This window comes from Pollachius pollachius (genome assembly GCF_949987615.1).
Source record: "Pollachius pollachius genome assembly, chromosome: 17".
NCBI classification, from domain to species: Eukaryota; Metazoa; Chordata; class Actinopteri; order Gadiformes; family Gadidae; genus Pollachius; species Pollachius pollachius.
In genome coordinates, this window is record NC_136950.1 from 18,379,008 (window position 1) to 18,392,605 (window position 13,598).

At 42.0% G+C, this 13,598-nt stretch overlaps 1 protein-coding gene across 1 annotated transcript; it reads right to left on the reverse strand.

Annotated features, from left to right (window-relative positions):
• Window positions 1-1,343: 1,343 nt before the first annotated feature.
• sycp2l (synaptonemal complex protein 2-like) lies at window positions 1,344-12,657 on the reverse strand. The gene is made up of 25 exons (XM_079754652.1): window positions 12,629-12,657; window positions 11,503-11,622; window positions 10,816-10,929; window positions 10,608-10,712; window positions 10,221-10,245; window positions 9,997-10,082; window positions 9,393-9,481; window positions 8,990-9,024; window positions 8,724-8,866; window positions 8,533-8,585; window positions 8,388-8,433; window positions 7,922-8,014; window positions 7,764-7,836; window positions 7,273-7,430; window positions 6,727-6,838; window positions 6,568-6,617; window positions 6,365-6,470; window positions 5,845-6,206; window positions 5,704-5,746; window positions 5,194-5,274; window positions 4,987-5,087; window positions 3,092-3,186; window positions 1,851-1,941; window positions 1,603-1,661; window positions 1,344-1,509 (listed from the first exon to the last, which is right to left on the reverse strand). The coding sequence occupies exons 1-25, from the start codon at window positions 12,653-12,655 to the stop codon at window positions 1,422-1,424; spliced, it is 2,355 nt and encodes a 784-aa protein (XP_079610778.1). The 5' UTR covers window positions 12,656-12,657; the 3' UTR covers window positions 1,344-1,421.
• Window positions 12,658-13,598: the final 941 nt, after the last annotated feature.

Sequence of the window (13,598 nt, forward strand, 5' to 3'; positions counted from 1 at the left end):
TTAGTCATGCCCAGCTCAATCCAATCAAATAGACTGTTGACAAAATTGTTCAATATGTTCAGATAATTATGAGACATATTCTGAATTATATGATGTATCTTAGAGTCCGGGCCCTCAAGCCATGATGAAACCACAGAAGAAACCAGTGAGGTTGAAGTAGAAGAAGGGGAGAAGGAGGACAGTCTAAGTAGAAGCAGCACTGATGAGGAAGTGGAGGAACCAAGTGAGGCTGAAATGAGGGACATGTCAGACAGATGTGAGCCACAGGCAGATGAGCCATATGTACTGGTCTCAGACCCAGATCAGCTGCTTTCTGTTGACCCAGGTTTGTGGCCAGCAAGATTGACTGACAATGACAGGGCAAGTATTTTCAGAAAGATTGCTGTTATGGAAGATGAGGAGATGCCCAACGATGGAGAGGGAAGCCTTTCCCTGATTACCTTAAATATTCCAAGACACCAAATGGCAGGGTAAAGGTAAAGAGGGACTGGTTAGTCCATAACAAGAGTTTCAATGCACTTTTCGGCGCTCCCTGCATCCTTGATAATGACTACCCAATTTCGACCCAGTATTACCCAATATTTAATGATTATAAAATGTGAATGAATATATAACATTTAAAATGTATATATGTTGGGGGGGGGGGGCTCCATAACTGAATTCTGTCAGGGGGCCCAGAATTCCTAGGGACGTCCCTACATACAATACCTATACAACAAAATGAATTTTATGTCATTTCAATCAAATTGACACACTAAAAATGTAAATGATTTAATCTTTAATCTAAGTGCATATGACAAAAGGCAAGAGCTTTGTAGGAACACTACCCAGGATGGCTTGGTTAGCTGATTGGCCAATCAGATTTGTCTTGACGCGATTGCGATTCAGCCTACTCGTCTCCTCAGCTGTGAAATCGCAACAATATTGCAACCGAGGGAGGGCGCGTCGCTTACGTGTACGCTTGTATTACAGTCAACGAAGATAATGTGTTTATCAAAATACTAATTTTAATGAAGGCACAATGGAAAATGTAATTGACTAAAGAGTGGAATTCTACATCAGGAATTTACTCTAGTAAGAGTAAGATTAGTTCTCACTAATTTGCGTTACTTGTAACGCGTTCCTACCCACTTATATCTTAGTACAGTTTATGAAAGTGACTGCAGCGTTGTTTGTCTTACCTGTGGACCATCATCTTCAGTCCGTGAAACATTGCCATCTAGTGTTGCAGAGGCTGTATTACAGTCCGTGAGGAATTATTTATTTCCACTAAATTTGCAATGGACCGAACAACAGGGTTTGAGTCATTTCTGTTACTCTAGAGGCAACTCACATAGGAGACAGATACCAAACTGTAAACAAATTTATCAGCAGAGAAAACAAATACATTTTGATAACTAGTTGGAGGTCTGTGCTGAACTTTAGGCCTCTTCGGTGTCTGTGCCCCCTCTTCCATTCTTCCTCTCCACGCCCTCCTCTTCGTCTTGGTTTTTATCCAGGGACGCCAGCCTTCAATGTAACAAGGAGACATCTGGACATTAGCGATTTTAAGTTCTTGATGCGGCGGTACGTTGCGCAGTGTGTGATCATGCGCATACTGACCCACGCTGCTGTCGGTCACAGAATGAAGCCAAAGACTGGATTTCAGATCTTAAGAAGCTCTGCAAAGAGAGCGAGAGGGACGTCAGCGAGCGAGCAAGCAAGCGAGAGAGACATTAGTGAGATGAACAGAGAGACATCAGCGCTGCTAGACAGAGAGTCAGTGTTAGACAGTAGGGGGGAGAAGGCCAACCGGTACCTTATAGTTGAGAGGCCTTTATGTTTAGGGTGTTAGACAGTATGAGCCCTACCAGTATCTCGGTCTCCATGTTGGAAATGCTTTGAAACAGGTCCTGCAGTTGGTCCACCACCCTCCTCTGGAACCTCTGGAGCAGGTGCATCCTAGACAGTAACATAGTTAACAATTATTGATGAATTATGAATAATTGTTTTAGTATACACTACACGTGAATACTCCAAAAACACACAAGATAACACTTTTTGCCGGGATTTATTTGTTTTTATTACCGGTTTATTTGTTTTTATTAGCGTGACGAGACGGCCGTCAAACAATATCTCGAGGTTGAGATCTCAATCATGAGATATTGCCCAATATCCCGAGATAGTAAACCAACAAAATTGCGCCATCTTAGCAGGTTCACATGTAGCATATACTAATGATGGTTATAGAGTTAGGAGAGTTACTAACGCGTGATATAACCACGCAGAGTTGACTCAATCAACACTTCAAAGAAAACATGCGACTTGTGAACAGGGCTGTTTCTTAAACGTTCACCCCGGGACCATGTGACCGCGTGTTGGAGGGCTTCATGTGTTTCAGCCCACCCAGCGGACTGAAACACATGAAGCGTTGCTCATCCATCCGTCATGTATCCAGGTGGACACACCCACTTCTGATGTCAGAAGAGGCGGTTTTTCAAAACGGCTTGTAACGGCTGTTCACACTTACACCTGGTGGTGTAACATGGTACCTTTAAGAGGAGCTCTAAATACAGGCCCTAGTTTAAGAGGAGCTCTAAATACAGGCCCTAGTTTAAGAGGAGCTCTAAATACAGGCTCTAGCTTAAGAGGAGCTCTAAATACAGGCTCTAGCTTAAGAGGAGCTCTAAATACAGGCTCTAGTTTAAGAGGAGCTCTAAATACAGGCCCTAGTTTAAGAGGAGCTCTAAATACAGGCTCTAGCTTAAGAGGAGCTCTAAATACAGGCTCTAGCTTAAGAGGAGCTCTAAATACAGGCCCTAGTTTAAGAGGAGCTCTAAATACAGGCTCTATCTTAAGAGGAGCTCAAAATACAGGCTCTAGTTTAAGAGGAGCTCTAAATACAGGCTCTAGTTTAAGAGGAGCTCTAAATACAGGCCCTAGTTTAAAAGGAGCTCTAAATACAGGCTCTAGCTTAAGAGGAGCTCTAAATACAGGCTCTAGTCTAAGAGGAGCTATAAATACAGGCTCTAGTTTAAGAGGAGCTCTAAATACAGGCTCTAGTCTAAGATGAGCTCACAGGCTACCTGCAGTCAGGGTGGACAGAGGGTACCTGGTTTGATGGACAGCCTTCAGTAGAGAAGAAACATTTTCTTGGCACTCTGTGAAAGACTCCGCCACCTGACCCTCAACCCGCTGCCAGCTTCGCTGCAAAACAAACGCACCTTAAGGTCCTAAGTTGGTCTACAATAGTGTATCGTGTACTATGTAAACTTGTTTACCATGTGCTCTTGTGTATCACGTACTATGCATACTTGTGTATCATGTGCTCTTGTGTATCATGTACTTTACATACTTGTGCATAATGTACTGTGCACACTTGTGCATAATGTACTGTGCACACTTGTGCATAATGTAGTGGTCATACTTGTGTATCATGTACTAAATAAAGTTGTGTATCATGTACTGTGCATAGTTCTGCATCATGTACTATATAAACAGCACTTGAGTTGAGGGGGGATGAGGGGGGATGGCATCCCCTTTGGAATTAAAATGATCAAAATCATCCCCCTTCTGAAACAGCCATCCCCCCTTCCCATCCCCTGTTATTTTATCAATTAATGTGGAAATATTACCGCTATTTCATTATGGCGGTTTCCTTTTTCAATTCGGCGCAACGTTACTTTTCCCAGGGACAGATTTGACAGCGACACTGCATTCTCGGGCAGCATGTGCAATATATATATATTGCGCAAGCACGCAGGTACGCTTGCTGCGCGCCTGCGTACTTGCGCAATAGTGCCTTCACGAGCTCTCATTCCACACCGTACGAGACAGACACTGGTAGCGTGAAGCTGTCTCTGCATCTCAGACATCGCTTCCGCAGACAACTCTGTCCCCTTTTCTCCCTTTCATTCCAACCCGTGAGCAACGCTAGTCTCCCTTCTCTGCAGAATGCATTTTTGAAAAAAAGAATAAGAATCAGTTTTTAAAATCCTTAAAAGTGATGCATGCCTCGAATCGTGTGATGCGTCCGATGAGCTGCGTTTTTGGGGATAAAATAAGACAGATGACATTAGTCATCGCTCTTATTTTATCCCAAAAAATATATAATAATAATAATACTACTACTAATAATAATAATTATCACACCGTTGGTCTCCCACCATATGCGCTGTTATCAGCACAAATGATCTGTCCCTAAAAGTTAAAATCCACCATCCCCCCTGGCTTTTTTTTTTACAACTCGACCGCTGTATATAAAGTTGTGTATCATGTTTACTATATAAAGTTGTGTGTATCATGTACTATATAAAATTGTGTGTATCATGTCCTATAGAAAGTTGTGTGTATCATGTCCTATATAAAGTTGTGTGTATCATGTACTATATAATGTTGTGTGTATCATGTCCTATAGAAAGTTGTGTGTATCATGTCCTATATAAAGATGTGTGTATCATGTCCTATATAAAGTTGTGTATCATGTACTGTGCATAGTTTTGCATCATGTACTATATAAAGTTGTGTATCATGTGTACCATATAAAGTTGTGTGTATCATGCCCTATATAAAGTTGTGTGTATCATATACTATATAAAGTGGTGTGTATCATGTCCTATATAAAGATGTGTGTATCATGTACTATATAAAGATGTGTGTATCATATACTATATAAAGATGTGTGTATCATGTCCTATATAAAGTTGTGTGTATCACGTCGTATATAAAGTTGTGTGTATCATGTCCTATATAAAGTCGTGTGTATCATGTCCTATATAAAGTCGTGTGTATCCTGTCCTATATCAAGTTGTGTGTATCATGTTCTATATAAAGTGGTGTGTATCGTGTGCTATATCTAGTTGTGTATCATGTACTATAGAAAGTTGTGTATCATGTACAATAGAAAGTTGTGTATTATGCGTACTCTATAAAGTTGTGTATAATGTACTGTATAAAGTTGTGTGTATCATGTACTATATAAAGTTGTGTATAATGCCGTATGCCTACTTGTGTAGCAGCAGCCATGCTGTCCTGCAGCTGTCGGACAAGGTTGTTGAACTCCGACAAGATGCTGGCCTGCTGGTCTGAACTGGTCTCGAACGGAACGTCTGGAGGGCAGAGAGGGACCTCAACCTACAACCTACCTTAACCTACTGACTCATTAATATCACCTCTACTTCCATATTTAGAGTCATTCATTGGTTGAACTCTGACCTTTGAGTGATGGGCCTGGCTCCTCCCCCACAGGAATAGACCACGCCATCTTCTTGGGACAAGACGCCCCTATTGGTGGTTCTACAACACACAGGAAATGACAAAAGCAAAGCATGTAACACGGATACAGACTTGAAGACTGCCATAAACATGTTCTTACTTTGCCTCAAACTAACTATTGACTTTTTACTTAAGGGTCATTAAGTACAACCTTTTATCCCACAGAAAGATCACAAGAGCCAAATAAAGTATGCATTGTGAACATAATTATGAATAAAAAATAGGAACTCAAGCCAGCATTTTAATTATTGTATGATAATTCATGCAATAGGAAATTGCTCTTGAAATTGAAAGAGATAACCCGTGGAGAAATACAGTATATTAAAGTACAACTGTACTGTAGTACTAGTAGCTGTCTGTACTAAGAGTCACTGAATTAGGGAGTCTGAATTTAGACTGTACTTTTGTACATAATCTTTTTTATAAATAAATACATTCATTAATAAATACCTGTTCTGGATGACGTCCTCTTCCTGGGAGTGTTGACAACGTTCTAGAAAGAAAAATATATATCCAATTGCCCGTTAAGAACTCACCTCAAAGTATTTGGTACTGAATGAACTAATTTATAGACACCATTAAAGGAGGAACCTGGTTCACAGAAACGCCACAGTCTCCACGGTCCACAGCCCGCCCCGTCTCCAGGTCACGGTCCACAGTCCGCCCCGGGTCCAGGCCCCTCCTAGTCCTCGCCGGGTCCAAGTCAGGGTCGGCAGTCCGCCCTGGCTCCGGAGTTCGCCCTGGCTCCAGGTCACGGTCCTCAGACCGCTCTAGGCCCACGCCACCGTCCGCGGTCTGCCCTGGGTCTTCAGTCCACTCTGGGTCCAAGTCGCGGCCCTCGGTCTGCCCCGGGTCCTCAGTCCACAGTAGGTCCAGGCCATCGTCCTCAGTCCGCTCCGGGTCCCGGTCCGTTCCCTCGGCACTGAGCTCTAGTCGCGAGTTTTCAGGCAGACCTGAGAGTAAGATCGTCCTTTAATCACTGAACTCATGTATTGTACAGTAGTGTTGCCAAACGGGCTGTAGATGGCGCCAGAGGGTCACTTGACTAATTGTAACATTCTATTAGTAGGGACATCGGCGATAGTTTGAGCCACAGACATCCGAGTCTTACCCGAGTCCTTCAAAGTCTGTAAGGGTTGTATCTTGTCTTTTGGAAGCATTTTTATAATCTGGTCAAACAGAATCTCTGCTCTGCTTGGAGTGCTTGCAGAGAGAGGCTACATGGAGACGGAGAGAGGAGGGGGAGAAAATTATTCACAGACGAGGCTTGGATTCATGTCGTCATTTATGTTCCTTAGGTGAGAGACTTCTTACCCTTGATGGAGTAGATTCGTCTTCACTGCTGGCGGACGACAGAGGGAGAACTGCACGTGATGACACATAAATTGGTTAGTACCAGTAATACTACTACATATATAGTATGTACTATATATGCACACACTACTACTGTTCAGCAGAGCTACGAGTCCTTACTCTTCAGTTTGCTCTTGCTCTTCGGTTTCTTCTTGTAGTAGGACCTGCCACCTCGACTGGGGGTCAAGACCTCCTCTTCTCCGTCCTTCACATGAAGAAAGCCCGGTGTTTCCTGCACCCCGTACAAATCAAATACTAACTAACTTCCGTTGGCAGCCAAGTTAGTGTTTACCAATTTAGTTTGTTTATTAGTTGTCCCCTTAGGGATTTTTTTTTCCCACTGTTTCCTTCCGTCATTTGTCATCTTAATTTCTCCGCAAAGGCACGTAAAGAACATACATAAAATACATTTATGCATTTGACATTGATGACAACCGACATACATTGGGGTTCGGGTACAGGGGGATATATAGTTACATACATTATCTGTGGGGTTTTGCTTTGTTGAGTAAGGGGATCATGGCTGAGGTCATTAGGCTTCTGCTGAAACAGGCTTTTTTTTTTTTGCCATCTTATGCTTCTACACCTCCTCCCAGAGGGCAGGAGTGAGAGGTAGCGCTGGAGCGAGTGACTTCATTTGAGGTTGTTTGTGAGTGAGGGCCACACCTGGGCTGGTGGTGGGTTGAACACTTTGCCCAACGCCTCCAGCACCAGCGTGTGGTGCTGGGGGCTGAAGGACATCTGGACCCGCATCTCCCTGCTGCTCAGGTGGACCACCGGTCTGCTCAGCTCCATGCGGACCACCATCTCCTCCTCCCCGAGCTCTGGGGGGCCAAAGAGGGCCACATCGTGCACTTAATGTACGCACTTATTGTACGTTTTACTTGTACTTTAAAATAATGCTTAGCATTGGGTAGAATCTTGTCCAAGCTATCTATGTTGTATACGGGGATATATTATTGTTTAGTTTTCTTCTGACAAATGTACTTTTTGTAAGTTGCTTTGGATACAAGCGTCTGCTAAATGCCCTAAACGCTAACTAACCCTCATACAAAGATTCATTCATTGCCCTCATGTTATAATGTAGTGCATAACACTATGTGCAGCAGCCCTTATGTAAAGGACGCTCATTGGTGGATGTCGATGCAACTATTTACCGTTTTGTTGAGAGTAGAAGCTGTAACTTTGGACCCCATGCTTTGGGAGGTGGACTGAGACCCAGAGAAAGCCCTGAAGTACGCGATAGAGATCGTTAAGGACCCTTCAGTACTTAATCCGTAACGTAACTTCTGTGGATTCTAGATCTGAATAATACCTGCTGATCGTCAATGAAAAAGCTGATGCATTCTGAGCCCAGATTGAAGTCAATCCAAAACTGGTCCAGCTTCTCATCCTTTGGACTAAACAGCTTCATGAAAAGAGGGTAACATGTTTGGTACATTAGTAACAAGGTACAATTGACACAAGAGAATCTTTAGACCATAATCTAATTTTGATGCACAGAACCAACATATACTCATACATGTTTTGGGCTTTGTGCATAGATCTCACACACACACACACACACACACACACACACACACACCTTATTATTACTTTCGACCCGATGCTCTGTTGGTCGGGCAAATGTGGTTAAAAGGTACAAATGAAAGAATCTAAAACTTTCTCATTACTGCCCCTCTGGTCGGTAAGTGAACTGCTGCCTGATGGAGCTCTTGCATTCAGAGGGGGTTAGGACAATAATAATCATATACTCATGCAAGACAAGATTGTTTGTTTACCTCAGTATTTCCAAGGAAGGCTCGGCGACAAGGAAATGTATAAACCCTGAAACAAGAGTCACAGAGTTACTACTAAATTGACGTCAAACCCGTTTAATTTGTATGTATATCTGGATACCAAAAGCTGTAATAATACTACAAATACCTCCTCTGGTTTCCTTGGCAACAGTTGATATAATTGAGGAATAATCTACAGTCCTTGTGGGATAGAAACATAACGTTACTCTCAAATAATAATATTGATTATGATATATTGACATGATTGATAACGATAAACAGAAATATTGTTCAACATATCCGTACGGTACAGAAACACTCCGGAATACACAGACGTACCACTTCAAAGTCTCTGTCTCGGATCCGGCAGAAGGCGTCGATGATATTCTGGTCGTAGAACCAGTCCTTCGCCCTCTGCTCTCTGACCTGTGGGGGGGTCATGCGACACAGGGCCTCCGAAATGCTGACCTGGAACTCGTAGTCTGATACAGGAAGTACAAGATGACTAATCTCATCCAGAAAGAAGTGCTAGACTACCAATCCTGTAGCGAAATCATACAATTACTAATCTGATACAATGTGTGTGTGTGTGTGTTTGTCATCACCTCCCACTGTCAGAATACAAGCTGCCAGCTCATCGCTAAACAAAAAGAGACACAAAGGTAAACATGTAGCATACGACCAGGGTTAGCATATCTTTATACAGGTATGAGAGTTTACATTAAGCGCAAACGTGATCATTTAATTAAATTGTACTGCAAGCTCAATCTTCATCCAGCTTGTGTGGCATTTCAAAAGGGGGTGTCAGCCCTTTGCGTCCACAACAAACTACAAACAAAATTAAACTATAATTGATATCTACTCATCTGTTGATAATGATATCAACAACAAACTATATATTGGCTGTGTTTTACTTAATTTACTTTAATTATTTGCAATTATTTCTAATTCTATACATTAAGCCGTCTGAAGATTATTCTTCTGATACTTGTTGAGTGAATGAATTACAGTATTCCGTGCTGATTTATGTCAACTTGCAGCCGTTTCCTTTCCTCTCTGTTGAGAGACTCTAGAAGAGTGTTGTATGTCCTAATAGCCTGAAACACATTTTAGGGGTAGGGTTAGTGCAATGCGTTGCATATATACATAGGGCTAGTGCATTGTCTTTGACATACAGAGGTTTAGAGCATTGTCTTTGATACACAAAGGGCAAGAGCCATGTGTTTGATATATAAATAGGGTTAATGCATTGTGTTTATTTCAAATATTTCCTAAGGCATTGGCTAGTGCTTTCTCCCTGCCCCAGCGAAACATCGATAAAGAAGTGATTTGGAATTGTGACCGATTTGAACGGCTGAGTTGCTTCAGTGTCATCAAGGGCGTGTTGACTTTTGATGATCTGACCAAACAGAACCTCCCTGCCAAGGCTGTTATGTGATCGTCTTAAACCCTTTCTGTTAAAATGGTGTTAGGAGGGCAGGGTTAGAAGTTTTGGGCGGCTACGGTGAGGAGAGTACACTGGTTAAGAGGGTAGGGTTAGTAAAGTAAGGAGGAAAGTTAAAATATGCAAGTGAGGAGGTGTGAGGATAAACAGCGCGGTTCCAGTGCTTACCTCTAAACGGGGAGAGAAGACGATTCCCGGTTTCAAAACCAGACTGGCTAACTGGGAGAGTATAGTAGAGAGCAGGGAAACTGACACTGGCGCATGCACGCACACGCACACGCACACACACACACACACACACACACACACACACACACACACACACACACACACACACAATGATAATTTATATTCATAAATGAATATTACGTTCACACAAAAAAAATACTTACCGTGAAGGGAAGGCTGTCCTAGGAGCTGTGGATGAAAAGAATGCGTTGCTATGACAATATTTGAATAATCAGCTTTTGGGATTTAAACAAAATTGTAAGTCACTCATGCCCCCTCCACCCAAACAATCCTAATAATGCCTGCTAACCGTAACTCTAACCCACTTAATATCCTATCCTAACCTTAACCTCTGTCCTAACCTTAACCTCGGTCCTACCCTTAACCTCTTAAGGATGAAACTCATCAGCTACCAGACCTCTGAGGTAGGATTTGTGAGCGTGCTCCTCCCCTAAACGTACCCCTGCCCTAGCCAGCATCTCATGGAATCCCCGAAAACCACAAAGAAGTAGGGTAACGCATCACTATAGGAAGCAGCACGCATCTCCTACCAGGAAGTAGTCATAGAACTCCTCAGCAAGGTTCTGCAGAGGGTCGGCGTTTCTGTAGCACTCAGAACCCAGGAGCCCTCCAACGGTTTCAAACCAGAACAACACCTGCACAACCAAAACACACCATTAAATACCAGCAGGGCTTAATTTGATTTATTCCCATTTTCCAAGGATTGGGAATATGGTTTGGTAAAGTGAGTCCACTCACTTTTGGTCCGAGTCCGTGTTTCAACAGCTGATGCAAGTCTTCCTTCTTCTCCGAGATGCGTCCTAAAGCCTTCAGCAGCAGCGTGGCGCTCCTGAACCCCTCCACGGCCAGCTCCTGGGAATGTTACAGGAGGTCAGAGGAACGCTACACAGTACGCCCATCCTCTGTCATGTACCGCAGCAGAAGTCCAATTTGGATTCAAAGAAACCAAAGTGCCCCACGTCAGGGGAACACGCCCACATCGGTTCTCATAACCAAACCAGGATTCGACATTAGACTTGTTCAGCTCATGACACTCAAACAACTTTCAACAATATCCTCTGTGATCAATAAAGCCAACTGCATCTGTATCTATGTAACTTAGTTGTCTTAGTTCCCATCTTGTACTTAGTAACCTCTAGTTGACCTAGGTTGCATTGGTTATCATCTTGTCCACCTTAATTACCATCTTGTCCAGTCTGACCTTATTTACCTTGGTTACCATCTTGTCCAGTCTGATCTTAGTTACCTTGGTACCATCATGGTCACCTTAGTTACCTTGGTTACCATCTTGTCCAGTCGGACCTTAGTTACCTTGGTTACCATCTTGTCCAGTCGGACCTTAGTTACCATCGTGTCCACCTTAGTTACCTTAGTTACCATCGTGTCCAGTCGGACCCTAGTTACCATCATGTCCACCTTAGTTACCTTGGTTACCATCTTGTCCAGCCGGACCACCAGCATGTGATCCAGCCCCTCCTCCCGCAGCCTCAGGGCCAGACCTGAGCAGTCCTTCTGGATCAGGCAGTCCTCAACACTCAGCTCAAACTGAGAGAGATGAGAAGATACACACGTATGAAGCACTACCGTTATAAATACACAACATACGTATGAAGCATTACTGTTATAAATACACAACACACGTATGAAGCACTACCGTTAAAAATACACAACACACATATTAAGCACTACTGTTAAAAATACACAACACATGTATGAAGCACTACTGTTACATAAAAAAATACACACGTATGAGGCACTACTGTTATGATATAAAATACACACACATATGAAGCACTACTATTATGTTATAAAATGCACAACATACGTATGAAGCACTACTGCCACATTATAAAATACACAACACACCAATGAAGCACTACTGTCATAATATAAAATACACACACTTATGAAGCACTACTATTATGCTATAAAATACACAACACACGTATGAAACACTAGCCTACTGTTAGAAAATACACCACACGTATGAAACACTACTGTTAGAAAATACACAACACACGTATGAAGCACTTTTATATTATAAAATACACAACACACGTTTGAATCACTACTGTTCTAAAAAACACACAACACACGTATGAATCACTACTGTTATAAAATACACAACACATTTGAAGCACTTTTTATATTATAAAATACGCAACACGTATGAAACAGTGTAAACAGTATAGCACTGTATTCTAATCAGTATAGTTCTGTACTCTAGATAGTGAAACAGTATAGCACTGTTAAACAGTAGGCCTATCCTAGTTAAACAGTACTCTGTCACTATAATAGTAGGCTACTGCACTCTACTACTTACACTATAGCTTGCATCTACTACTGTGCACTAAAGTACTGCAGGCTACCATCAGAGTACAATACCGTCAGTTAAAAGGTGAAGGCCTACTCTCATGGATACTGTCATATTTAAACAATCAGAACGTATTTTAAAACCTGTTATTATTATTATCATTATTATTAAAAGCTCAGAGATGTCGGTGTGATATTAGTGGTCTCGTTGCGTCGCAAAAAATGACTTAATATTTACCATCCTCGCTGTATTCTCTTTATCCATTTGTTTGCCTCACAAATTCCGCCACCTGTCAGTGATTAGGTTAATGAGGTTAATCACGGAGAGGTCCCGGCAGACGGCTGATGACTCCTCTTATCTCAGACAATCGTCCCCAAGACGATGCTCTGGAAACATCTCAACCCCTGCAGAGGACATGTATTCAGTTCATGTTATGAGGGACAGACCGGCCCGCGATATGTTGGAGCCGTTCCGATTGCAAAAAATACAGAATATCAAAAGAATAAAAAATATACTTCTTAATTCGTCCGCATTAGGATTAAGAGCACCGCGGATTTAACGGAGGAAATTTAAGAATACAAGGCAAAATGTAAAAGACCCAACATTCCGATGTGCAGCTGAACAACAAGTGCCCTCAACAAGCGGCACCTCGTTATGAAGAGACTTTTTACGCTGCAAACACAATGAATTGGATTTATTATTATCCCCAAATCCAGCAACGCTGTAAAGCACTATGGGGTTATTTCATGCAGATGTGACAGTTAGCCACTGCGTGTGTGGGTGTGTATGTTTGTGCGTGCGTTTGTGTGCGTGTTGTGTGTGTGTGTGTGTGTGTGTGTGTGTGTGTGTGTGTGTGTGTGTGTGTGTGTGTGTGTGTGTGTGTGTGTGTGTGTGTCCGCTTTGTATGTCAACACAATAATCAGGTCGAAAATAAACAATTCAATTAATAAACAGCCCGCATTCAAATCCAAAGTAGGGCAGGTCAATTCGTTGAAATGACATCGGAGCGTTTGGAATAGGCCTTTAATAATAATAATAATAATAATAAATAAATAATATTTATATATAAATAATACAATAATAACAAAAATATGATAATATGTATAATCATAATAAAACTTATTATTGTTAATAAATTAATTAAATGACGAAGATATTTAAAATTTGTTGCCAAGAGACACACTCCTCTTTATATCATTCCAATTCG

Excerpts from the sequence above, each read along its gene's own strand:
- sycp2l (XM_079754652.1), bottom strand. The coding sequence starts at position 12,655 with ATGGATAAAGAGAATACAGCGAGGATG. Across the intron at positions 11,623-12,628 it reads AAGAGAATACAGCGAGGATG|TTTGAGCTGAGTGTTGAGGA; the intron begins GTAAATATTAAG and ends CATCTCTCTCAG. Across the intron at positions 10,930-11,502 it reads TGGACAAGATGGTAACCAAG|GAGCTGGCCGTGGAGGGGTT; the intron begins GTAACTAAGGTG and ends TAACATTCCCAG.